At 43.7% G+C, this 12,717-nt stretch overlaps 1 protein-coding gene across 1 annotated transcript; it reads left to right on the forward strand.

The window, feature by feature from the left end:
• The first annotated feature begins 8,955 nt into the window (after window positions 1–8,955).
• CTXND1 (cortexin domain containing 1) lies at window positions 8,956–10,053 on the forward strand. The gene is made up of 2 exons (XM_063142459.1): window positions 8,956–9,199; window positions 9,695–10,053. The coding sequence occupies exon 2, from the start codon at window positions 9,749–9,751 to the stop codon at window positions 9,926–9,928; it is 180 nt and encodes a 59-aa protein (XP_062998529.1). The 5' UTR covers window positions 8,956–9,199; window positions 9,695–9,748; the 3' UTR covers window positions 9,929–10,053.
• Window positions 10,054–12,717: the final 2,664 nt, after the last annotated feature.

Here is a 12,717-nt window from a genome sequence, read left to right on the forward strand (position 1 = left end):
CTTTGCATGGCTTGCAGTTTCACACCCCACTGTATATTTTGAACCACTGCTAAAACATTATAGGTCACAGGAGAACAATTAGGGGTCATCATCCCCCAATACACCTAATACCAAAAGCACCACCATCCTGTTGGTTTCAACGCCATGCGTTGCTAGCTCAGTAGCATAAATATGCCTGTAAACTCCTATCGCCTGATTCAAGGGTGAAGGGTGTATTCTGTTGACACATGCTTTGACAGAATGTACAAAAAGGACATCGGCTCAGCCAGGAATGCCTCCAGGCACTCTGAACACTTAACCTCACTTAGCCTTTCTCTCTACATGTGCTACTAACCTTGGTAAAATGGGCCATGTTTTCTGCTCAAGTTTAACAACAGCTGCTTCTTCTCCTTCTCCTTCTCCTCCTCCTCTTACACTAGTTTCCTCCAGTCTGTTAAATACACTCAGGGATTTTCTAAGCCTACTCACTCTCTAACAAAGTGGGCTTCACACAGAAATCTACTAGACAAACACAAAAGTGGAGTAATCTGGGAGATAGTTGAGGGCGATCAGCAATACCTAACATTGTAAAAACTTGAGGGGGGGGTCATCAATGTGTCTTTCTTTCTTTCTTTCTTTCTTTCTTTCTTTCTTTCTTTCTTTCTTTCCTGTTTCATATATATATTCATTCATTCTCAATGGGCCCATTTTTGTAACATACACATTGGCACTCCTCACCTGCGTTTGGTATTAGAAGGGAGGTGGAAGCATATTGTCCATGAAGAATTGGGTGCACAATTCACAAGAGAGAAAGGGGAGCTCATAATTGGCTTCCCACCATCTTATCTTAAAAATCCTGTGAGATATGGCCACCCAGTGATCTCCATGACTGAATGAGGGTTTGAACTTGAGTCCCCATGGCCCTAGTCTGAGGCTAATCCAGGTGAGTCAACCCACCACCACCTTTTTTCTTTTCTTTTTTGGCCCAGAGCCCTCATTCCATCTTACCAATTTGGACATTTTCCCACCAAGCATTCGAACGCCACTCAATTCTTTAAGAGGAAGCCCAGGTGCGGCAATTTGTTCCTGCCTACAAAACGCACACCTCAATTCTAGGCAAAAGTTGCATCTAGTTTAAGTTCCCTTTTCTCAGCTCTTTGGCGCCATGTATTTTAACTGGTGCATATATGGATGTAAAGATGAAGGAAATGATTGAGCGAGGGGCCCGCCTGCTTTTGCCGAGGCTGCCATGGGTGCAAGCCAAAGCTGTGCTTTCCAGCCCCAGATCTATTTCCTTGTGTTGGTTTGTTTAGGGTGACCATATGACCGGATTTGACTGGATTTGTCTGGGGTTTTGATGACAAATCTGGGAGGGTGAGGGGAAATCCGGATTGTCTCCAAAGAGCAGCTCTAATGGGAATTAACAAAATGTGTATAACTCCATCATTTTTTAAGATAAAGACATGAAACCCCTAGTTTAAACAGTGTCTCCATCTATGCTAAAGCTGTACATTTCTCGATAATGCAACCATTGCAAAATGTCAATAAGCCAGGTGGCCAGATGCCAAAGGAGACAGGAACTCCTGCACCTTTAATAGTTGTGGAGAAGAGAGAGTTTCAGGAGAGGGAATTTCTGCAGGTGCAGCTTACATGACCAGCAACATCTGATGAAACTCCCTCATTTGCAGAACTACTAAGAGGTGCAAGAGCCCTGTCCTCTTTTTCACCTGTCGCCCTACCAATGAGCCTCCAGTAGGGATGTCCGTTGCTGTAGAAGCCAGACCCTTTTAGGCTCAAATGGACTCCCGGGGAGTACCCGATATGACTCGCATTTACAGGCCGAGCTCCAGGGCTTTTTCCCGAAATCCAGGAACTTTTTCATTCTTTAAAAAAACTTCCAGAAATAGAAATGTGGCAAATTTCAGCCACAACGTAGGGTGACCATATGAAATGGAGGACAGGGCTCCTGTATCTTTAACAGTAGCATAGAAAACGGAATTTCAGCAGGTGTCATTTGTATATATGGGGAATCTGGTGAAATTTCCTCTTCATCACAATAGTTAAAGATGCAGGTGCCCTGCCCTCTTTTAAATCTGGCCACTCTAGTATAGCTCCTGCACCTTTAACTGTAGTGATGAAGAGGGAATTTCAGCAGGTTCTCCATATATACAAATGACACCTGCTGAAATTCCCTTTTCTATGCAACTGTTAAAGATACAGGAGCCCTGTCCTCCTTTTCATATGGTCACCCTATGTAAATGATGCAAATTTCAGCCACGAATTGCATGATTTACACAAATTTTGGCTGCAATTTCTGCAAATTGTGCCTGCGATGACAGATGCATTTTGCACAAATTTCTTCTTTCATAGATTAAAATGAAATGGGAAAATCCATTTTATTTTAATTGATATGACTGAGTCAGGGCACCCCAAAGGGAAATGAGCTAAAGTCTGAGGGTGGGGTGAGGAGCAATCTCCACCCCCTAGATGCATTTGTCAGTCATTCCTTGCCCTCAGTGACCTCTTTCCAAATGGAACTAAACCTGGATAAACACTGTACCCTGGAAATTCTCGATACTGAACTCAAGGAAACCCTCCCCCTTTGCCACGCCACAGGCTCTGAACACCAAGCCTGGCCGAGGCTACTCCCTGCTCAAGCCAAGCACCACCGCTTGATACGCCTGAGGCGAGGGATAAAAACCGCCTTCCTCCAAACTATGTGGAGAAAGGGGTTAAATGGAGAAGGATTTCAATATATAAAAGAAAACACTGTGAGTAATATGTGCTGAGGTGAATGATTGTCAGAGTGGGTGCTAAATGTGTAAACTTCAGATGATAAATGCCAAACAGACACGTGGGATTTTTGTGGTAGTTAAAAACAAAATAATTAAAATTTATTTTTAAAAGTTCACAAGCTTTGTTTCAAATAAAACATTTAAAAACCTTTTTTGAAACCTTTCATCCAATCCTTTCACTCATTCACATACACGCTTTCCTTTCTCTCACACAATCACTCTTGAGCTTTCTTTATTATCTGTATTGGTTAATATACATCAACTATGTGCACACCACACTCCAAAGACACCACTCTCTACACTGAACCTCCAATTTCCCAGAACTTAAGTACTCTAAACACAGAGAGCACTAAAGACTCTAAGAGTACCTAAAAAGTCTCCCTCAATCCCCCCAGTCCTTCCCTTATATATCACTTCTCCCCCCTCCCAAGACATTCTAACTCTGCCCATTCAGGCCAACATTCTAAACTCACCACAGACTTACAAACTGCGGACATACATTTGGGAACTGACTTGTGGGGTGTAACGCCACACCCTTCTTCAAATTTTCTGATAGAACTCCTGACAATTCATCACAGGGGTGTCCAAAGTGATCTAAATGGGCCCAGGATGCTGTCCATATTGCAGAATTACACAGAGTAAACAAACCGTCTATCAAGAGGCGAGAAGGTTAATCTTGCCAAGTGGTGTAATGCTCTGGACTTAAGTAATGGCCTGAACAGCTTGATGCATGAACGGTTTTTAAATACAGGAGAATGGAAAACATATTACGAGTCACCCTGCAGATTATTAAAATGAAAGCGCCAGGTTGATTGTGATATATGGACTATAGTGCATAACTGACATGAATAATTGTGTCAGGCTGGAGACTGACAGCACGGCACGCCAGACGTGAGCAAAAAGAAGTGGATTTTCCAAATGGGTTTTTTTATGAACGTTTACCACCAGAGGTGTTAAAATGTCCTATTTTAAAATGTTGAGCCTCTTCCTAGAGCTATTAAGAGTTATCCGCTTATCGGCAAAATTTAGACGGATCTGCAGTCTTGCAAGATGGGCCTTTTATAAGCATTTTAAAATATTCCTCGTTAGTCTATTAATCTGCACAAGAGAGATCATCACTATCTATGTTCAATCTCATTAACTTTCAACCTCAACATGGTATAGTGTAGTGAGAAGTAATAAAGGGCTCACACGGGTGTCCTGAGCCAGGATCAGTGCCAACAGTAGGCATGGTGGGGCACCAGCTGAGGGGCCACATCCCATTGGGGCCCGCTGGCAGGAGTCTGGTGAAGTTGCTCTTCCTCTTCAGCACTGCAACTTGCTTGTTCACCTGCCTCTCGCTTGGGTTTAGACAACAGAGGTGGTGAGGAGGAGGAGGAGCATCAGATGGGTGTATCAGATGCTCCCGGTGTCATAGAATCATAGAATAGCAGAGTTGGAAGGGGCCTACAAGGCCATCGAGTCCAACCCCCTGCTCAATGCAGGAATCCACCCTAAAGCATCCCTGACAGATGGTTGTCCAGCTGCCTCTTGAAGGCCTCTAGTGTGGGAGAGCCCACAACCTCCCTAGGTAACTGATTCCACCGTCGCACTGCTCTAACAGTTAGGAAGTTTTTCCTGATGTCCAGCTGGAATCTGGCTTCCTTTAACTTGAGCCCGTTATTCTGTGTCCTGCACTCTGGGAGGATCGAGAAGAGATCCTGGCCCTCCTCTGTGTGACAACCTTTTAAGTATTTGAAGAGTGCTATCATGTCTCCCCTCAATCTTCTCTTCTCCAGGCTAAACATGCCCAGTTCTTTCAGTCTCTCTTCATAGGGCTTTGTTTCTAGACCTCTGATCATCCTGGTTGCCCTCTTCTGAACACACTCCAGCTTGTCTGCATCCTTCTTGAGTTGTGGAGCCCAGAACTGGACACAATACTCTAGATGAGGCCTAACCAGGGCCGAATAGAGAGGAACCAGTACCTCGTGTGATTTGGAAGCTATACTTCTATTAATGCAGCCCAAAATAGCATTTGCCTTTCTTGCAGCCATATCGCACTGTTGGCTCATATTCAGCTTGTGATCTACAACAATTCCAAGATCTTTCTCGTTTGTAGTATTGCGGAGCCAAGTCTAACCCTGTCTAACCCTGCTCCCTCCTGTTTTGGAAGAAGGTGTTTCAGATAATCAATCAGAATCAGATTCTGAAGTAGAGGAGTCCACGCCACACACAGGCCAGCCTGTACCAGTGGGGGAGAAAGCTCTCACGGGCTGGTGGTGGTTTCACTCCAGGGCTTATCTCATCAAGGGTAAATCATACACACTCAATGGGAAACCAAAATTCTTCCGAAGGAGAGCGCACCGACAGGTTAGCCAATCCTAGAGTATGCCGCAGACTAAAACGGGCGGAGCGAAAGGAAGGTGAGAGGAAGTTAGAAGCCGCCTCAGAACTTACCTCTGAAGTTAACGCGTTTTGGGAAAAGGCTTTCCATTCTCATTGAAAGAACAATTGTCTCCCTTAGTTTGCATAGTTTTGCCTAGAGGGGAGGTTCCAAGAGATTAGGCTCTCTTCAGGTGGGAAGAGATGTTTATTGCTTAAATAAAGCTTTGTGGATTACTTTGCAGGCCTCATCATTGTCTCCCCTGAAGGCAGGAGGTTTTTGAGAAACCCGGCTCTCTCCTTGTCAAGCAAGCAAGTGGTAGCGATGAGAGCAGCTGATAGCAATGGTAGTGAGAGGGGAGGAGCAATGTGATGGAGCTGGTACTGTCCTGAGCCAGCCACTCATAAAAGGAAGGTCGTGTTCCGATGTAGGTCCTAGGGATGCTGGGGAAATTGAAGATGAGCTAAAATGGATCAGATTTCTAAGGGTCAGTCCTGCAGAATCCGCTGCAGACTGGCCTCACCAGTCTGCACAGAGTCTGCAGACTTCCAGATTTGATCTTTTACTCACTGGAAAATACACATTTCTGCTGGAAAATATGCCATGCTGCAAAAAGTCAGAGGGAACAGGGGACCTTCAACGTTATGTAGGGAAAAGTAAAATGGAACCGGGGGGGGGGGGGGATGGGACGTGAAACATTATGTACTCACATCCATTACGTAAATTGTTGCGAACTTTCTTATGGAATTGTTTGCGTAGTTTTCTGCATGACGGGGGGGTGGGGGGAGAATTGAATCGCTGTATGAATGGACGCTGGAACGAATAACAGTGTACAATCTACAAAACACACGTTGGACGGATTTCACAACAGGCTGCCAGGAAAGAGAGACCTTGCTCTTGCCAGAGGCTTGAGTGCATCACATGCAGAGCCCTTTTTAAATTAGGCTGAGGGCTGCATGAAATGGCTTTGAGGGCTGCATTGGCCCTGGGGCCGTAGTTTGCCCACCCCTGAGATAGAACAAATACGTTTTCCTAAAGTTGGAACATCAACATTCAAGCATTCTGCTGTAGTTTTTGCTGTTGTTGTTCCTCTCTTTTTTTAAAAAAATATCACACAAAGCGAAACAAAATACCACTCCACCCCGAAGTAATTTAGTATCTATCCTGCCTGGAATTTCCACTCATCTATATTGTTGCTAGGGGAACGTTGATTCAATTAGCAAGCTAAGTCAAGTGCTTCATATGTGGATGAAAAAGAAACCCATTAAAGTTGTTGAAGGGGATCCTAATTTAGCAAGTTGCCACGAAGTGATTAAATGGATACTTTGCATTCCCCCCCCCCGCCTTAAATAATTAATTGTGCTTCAGCTTAATTTCTACACCTGTCCAGAAATATCCCTTTAAAATTCTTTCTGGCAGGACTGTCCCCCCTCCATTTTTTTTTTTTTTTTTTACTCCTCCTTCTGAACTTTAGACATTGTATGTTTACTTACTGAATTTTTTTAATTAAAAAAATCTGCGTATAATCTTGGTCCACCCACTGGGAGAACTAAAATGCAATAAATTTCCATGTTAGATGCACCAAATAATGAAATAAATCACGGTGTTAGATGCACCAGAAATAAATGGCCGTGATAGACGTGCCAAACCATAGAGTCTTTTACCGTGGATTGCCTGAAGGACATGAATGAGCCATCCTTACAAAATGTTCTCTTTCTAGACTAGTGATTTGTAAAATTCCATTTTGCAACTACTATAAATATCCTTTCATTTCCAGAGGAACCATGGGTTGAACGTACTAGGGAAACACTAGCCGATGTCTCCGGGCCTCAGAGATAGAACTAGCGAGAGACTGGGCATGAATTAAATGGGGCATGTAAGAGCTTTTGCAGTTCTCCAGATTATATAATTAATAGAAGGAAGTTCCTAAAACAGAAGAAAAGAAAACACACAAAAGGAGCTAGAAGGTCAGACAAAAGGATTCTGTAGGTCATTCCGCTGCATTTGTGGTCTATCATAAAGAGCTGGTTTCTTCTCTAAAAGAACTTTAGCAGGAAAAGACAATTAATTTTAAGAATAGAAGAAGAGCCCTGCTGGATCAGACTGGTTGTCCATCTAGTCCAGCAGTCTTTTCATACAGTGGCCAACCAGCCATCAACCAAGGACCAACAAAGCAGGATATGGTGCAACAGCACCCTCCCACCCATGTTCCCCAGCCACACTCAGAAGTCACTGGCCTGTCTTTATCCATCAGCAGTATTTCACTTCATGATCAGAGAAGCAAGAGGGTTTTCTTTTGTTTTAAATCCGAGTGGGGTGATCAGAGACAATGCAATATCATTAACCATCCAGTCTGCTGTTTAATGGAGCTGAAACTGAAATTAGAGGCAGATACATCACTGTAATTTTGAATAGGTAGGAGGAAATTGAGCAGCTTTCAGGCTGTCTCACGGGAACATCCATTTCACATTAAAGTTTAGAGGGGGCAAGGGTGGGGTGGAATTATCTTTCATAAGGTGGCCATGGTTACGGAAGTTTCCATATTACTTCAAAATCATTCGTTTTTATCATTCCTCTTCTGAGTGTCATGTTACATGTTAATTTATTATTAATAGCAATATCCCATATTTCTTTGTACCAATCTTCTATATGTAATCCCCTTGAACCTTCCAGTTCCTGGATATCATTAATCTAGCAGCTGTTAACAAATTCATTATCAATTCTTTTATCTCTTGATTACATTGACAGTATATGGTTGGGTTTACTCTAGAAAATCAAATGGGAAAGAGTCTCCAACTCATCAGGGTGGGTGAGAGTAGGAAGGAAATGGAGCATTGGTTATTAAGAAAAATAAGTTTATGGTTGATGAGTTAAGTGTAACAGCATATACAACCTGCAACAGGACAGATTGCTACTGTTGCTTGGGGATTATTGCAATTTATTTATTTATTTATTTATTTATTTATTTATTTATTACATTTCTATACCGCCCAATAGCCGGAGCTCTCTGGGCAGTTCACAAAAATTAAAAACATTCAAAGTATATAAAAAAGTATAAAACCATAATATAAAATACAATATAAAAACTCAACCAGATAAAAACAGCAGCAATGCAAAATTACGAATTTAAAACACCAAGTTAAAATTTATTGATAGACTGTTAAAATGCTGGGAGAATAAAAAGGTCTTCACCTGGCATCTAAAAGCACATAATGTAGGTGCCAAGCGAACCTCCTTAGGGAGCTCATTCCACAGCTGGGGTGCCACAGCAGAGAAGGCCCTCCTCCTGGTAGCCACCTGCCTCACCACAAAGCTTTTTCCTAGGCCTAATTTCCACCCAGTTGTGTGGGGACTTCAAAAACTGCATTCACAAACATAAAAGGGCTGCACAAGAATTCTGTTTCCATTGATTTAAGGTCAGAACTTCTCCCTCTTCCCATTCCAGAAGGCAGGCATATTTTGCAGGCAAAGCAATGCATTTAGGTGTGCAACTTTTGAAAATGCCCATCTAAACACAATTTTTTCCTGTTCAAACAGGGGAAAGAAGAAGTTAATTAGCTCACCACACTCTACTATTCCTGTACTTTTATTACTGATAATTTTGTGATTCAAATAGATTTTACCACCACCACCACCAATTCCATTTTGTGCTTTTTTTCTTTCCTTTTTCTTTTCTATTTTGTTTAAATAAAACTCTTTGTATTGGTTATATTTTTAATGCCCTTGTCAGAAGGCACTTCAAGGCTGGGATGGTTCCAGTGCTATTATGTCCCTGTGACTATTTTAAAGATGGTGAAGTATCTAATCCTGGCCTTATCTGTATACAAGTGTAATATCTGTGTGTGTGATCAAGGGGTTAATCATTTTTGGGATGGGGAGGGGCTGATAAATTAAACAAAGAAAGCAAACGTTAATTGCTAACACGGCAGGAGATATTCTAAGAGTAAAATTAACACCTTTTGTTCTTTTACCATAGCGGGCCTAACCATCGCTTATCAGACCAATCCAGAGTGTATGACAAGAACCCATTCCTTACACAGCAGTGACCCACCCTGTGCATCAGGTGAGTTTTCACCTGGAGCCTCTAAACCAAGAGGGTGGAGACTCTTTCAGCCCATGGGCAGAATTCCATTTCAGAAAAGCTCTTGGGGGCTACATTCCAGTAGTGAGGAGGACCAAACAATTCCACCAATGTAAAAGGGGGCCACCACTGGAAAGACCCAGTCTCTGGTACTTGCCAACCTGACTGTCCTTGATGGGCAGAGAAGAGGCTATTCCCAGTTCCTGGATAGGTTCTTATGGGTGCATCAACACCTTAATTCACGAACTAAAAAATCTTAAGGAAATGATAGGCAACATGCCACCGTCCAGATGTTTTGGATTCCAATTCTCATCATCTGTAACCAGCACAGTCAATGGTGGGGGATGATGGGAAATGTAGGCAAAACATCTGGAGGACCACGTGTTGCCCATGCCTCTCCTAAGGAGATGCCCCCATGGATACCAATGGGACCCCCTTGACCCTTCCTTCAGTCACATCCTGGTTGTCTTTTTGCAGGTGTAAAATGATGGTAGCAGTAGGAACTAACCCTGATGTGGAGAGACACAAACAATGGAAGGACCAACACCCGAACCTCCCTTTGTCGACGTGGACAAAGGACTAACGTTAGCATGCTTCGTCTTCCTTTGCCTTTTCCTGATCGTCATGATTATCCGCTGTGCCAAAGTCATCATGGACCCTTACAGCGCCATCCCAACGTCCACGTGGGAGGAGCAGCACCTGGATGACTGACAGGGGACCATAGGGAAAGAGGCGGGCAAGAAGGATGCAACGCCATGGACCAATCAGAAGCTTCTGCAGGATGGACAGGTGGCCGCCTCGTTCGGATAAGGACACAGAATAGGATAGAGCTTTTTTCCAAGATGCTCAGGGCAACATAGATTCCTCTGAGAGTATGACGATTATAGCAGATCAGCTTGGATACCTCACTGTGTCCTCCTCGCCTATTTCTTCTTCCAGTAACCTCCAGGTTTTAATGAGGAAAATAATTACGACTGTATATCAAGTAGCACAAAAGCTCTCTAGGCACTAGAATGCTTTTCTCTCCCTCTACTATAATCTGTATTAAGCACCTTCTCTCCCTTTACATCGGTATTTGGACTTGAATTGGCAAAGATATGCTGATGTACGTACATGCACTACGGATATCAGGCATAGATGCCAGGATATGTGGATCAAAGGTGTTGTGATGATGAAAGTGAGGGTATATTTTGCAGCAGATTGGCAATAAAAGGCTCAAGGGTTTTTTTTTCCCTTAGTCATAAGAGCTGTACATTGCAAAGCTGATTAAAAATCAGTGTCGTAATAGATGTGCAAAACATGAGAAAATGCTTGTGGTTTTCTTACTCCTGCTAATAGCAAACTCTGTGTCCTGGTACTGACAGAACTGAACCCAAAACAAGACTGTTAAGAAATCAAATGCAGGTAGCAGTATACTCGGGTCAATCTTGTGGTATGCAAAAGTATAAAATAACAAAATTAAAATAAAATCTTAATAAACCAGCCACAAAACTATCCCAATGAAACCAGGCACACACATTGGACCCTGGGGGCTAGGGACGTGCTCCGCTTCTAATCGGACCGGCGAATTAGAAGCGGAGCGGGGGGCTTCGCCTGCCCTTAAGGCAGAGGCGGAGAGGGTTGGGGGGCCGGCGGAGCGTGGCGAAGAGGATTGAGGTGAAGGCGGATCCTTCGCCTCGATCCGGAGCTCCGCCGGAAAGGTAAGTGGGGTTTACCGGGCCCTGCTGCTGTCGCCCATGTGTCACATGATGAGCTGTGAAAAACAACAAGAAAAACAGCACAGAGAGTTAAATGTGCTGTGTCACCTCTGCAATAAAATCAAAATCGGGGTGGGGGTGGGGCAACTTTTTTTTCTGAGGTCCACCGCTGTACTTATTGTAAGAAAACCCTACCATTTAAATGTGCACATGCCTTTTATAATGGCTGCCGCTATGTATGTTTTTTGACATGAACAAAAACCTGCACTCTATGGAGGAACCCAAGGAGGTTCTGCCGGTTGGATTGGGGAGCCCAGCAGGCCAGATTAGGGCTGGGAGTTCTGCATCCCTGCTTAAAAATAAATAAGGGACTAGGTATGCCAGCAACCATTAATGGTTTTATATCAATCCGAAAGTCACGGCTTTCCCCGATGGAACCTGGCAACCACGGTGATGAAAGGGATGTGCGGAACGACCTGGAACAGATCCTTTGCTCCCTCTCACAGAATTCTGGGGAAGGGCCGTACCTCCATGGGAGAAGATTTGCCTCCCTCACCCACAGAAGTTCTTCAATTCAATCCTGGGCAATGGAGATTGGGGGCTCCGATTTCGTCGGGGCTGTGAATCCATTCTGGGCTTCAAGGGGTTGAACTCGATGGCCTTTTAGGTCCCTTCCAACTCTACTATTCTATGATTCAGCCAGGGCCCACCCAGACTTCCTTAGGAGCTATCCAAGGTGCTGAAACTGAGCCTATTTTGCAGACAGGGATCAGCTTCCAGTGATCCTGAGCATTTCCACTTAGGACTGTGTAGACAAGACTGAGGCCAGATCTACACCAAGCAGGATATGACACTTTGAAAACGCTTTGAAAACTGTATAGGGAGTGTGTCCTAGGCCCCAACGGTTGTCACTACTGTTACAAACCATTTTAAAGCAGTAGTGTAAATCCTGCCTGAGATGAACCAATAGTCAGATGTGATTAAAGGCAGCTTCCTTTGTTCCTAACTATATGTTTCCCTGGGATAAATGAATTACTCTCAACCAGTTGAAGTCTAAAGGTAAAATATGCCCTCGGTTTTTTGGGATTGATATTTTATTATGAAGTTGCTACACACCCAGCTTTACTTAAAAGACACACAGTTGCGCAACAGCATATTCTCCAGCCAATATGTCATACGACCAAGCCTGATGACATGAAGACAAACAGATCCATCTCTTGAGGCAGCGCATCTTTGAATTACCATAAATGCTAGGAAAGTAAATTGCTTTCCGTGGAGAGATAAGGGAGTCAGAGAGTTGTCCATTTTGTGGCACTGCAGTTGGCACAAGCCATACCTATTCGCTGGCAAGGTGAAATTGACCAAGTCTCCCATTCAAAGGGAACTTTTATCATCACGCTTTGGGGGCATTTGCTGAAAAAGGCCAATTTCCTAGGCAGTGATCAGCTACGACGGATTTATCTGTTCCACCACATTTCCCCCATCAATCTTCATTTTAGATGCATTTTTTCCTCTCCTTCATGTGTCAGGAGGTCACATGTACTGCAAGCAAATTGGGATGTGGAAATGAGGTTTGGATGAAGTTAAAGAACGACAGAGTGAAACCAGAAGCAGATGCCAGAAGGCAGCTAGAAGTCATGTCAGCAATTCAGGGTCAGGGAAATGGTGGTGTATTTCGAGAGACCTTGGGCTCTAGAAACCCTCGATGGCCCCCTCCTTCACTGAGTCTACTTTCTCACTGCCCTTGTCACCAACTCTTATTGATCCTCTATTGGCCTTGCTGGCTGTGGCTGTGGGAGTTGA

The sequence above is a fragment of the Elgaria multicarinata genome, chromosome 16, assembly GCF_023053635.1.
Source record: "Elgaria multicarinata webbii isolate HBS135686 ecotype San Diego chromosome 16, rElgMul1.1.pri, whole genome shotgun sequence".
Classification (NCBI taxonomy): Eukaryota; Metazoa; Chordata; class Lepidosauria; order Squamata; family Anguidae; genus Elgaria; species Elgaria multicarinata.

What these genes read in the sequence shown, in the direction of transcription:
- CTXND1 (XM_063142459.1), top strand. Translation starts at nt 9,749, where the DNA reads ATGGAAGGACCAACACCCGAACCTCCCTTTGTCGACGTGGACAAAGGA.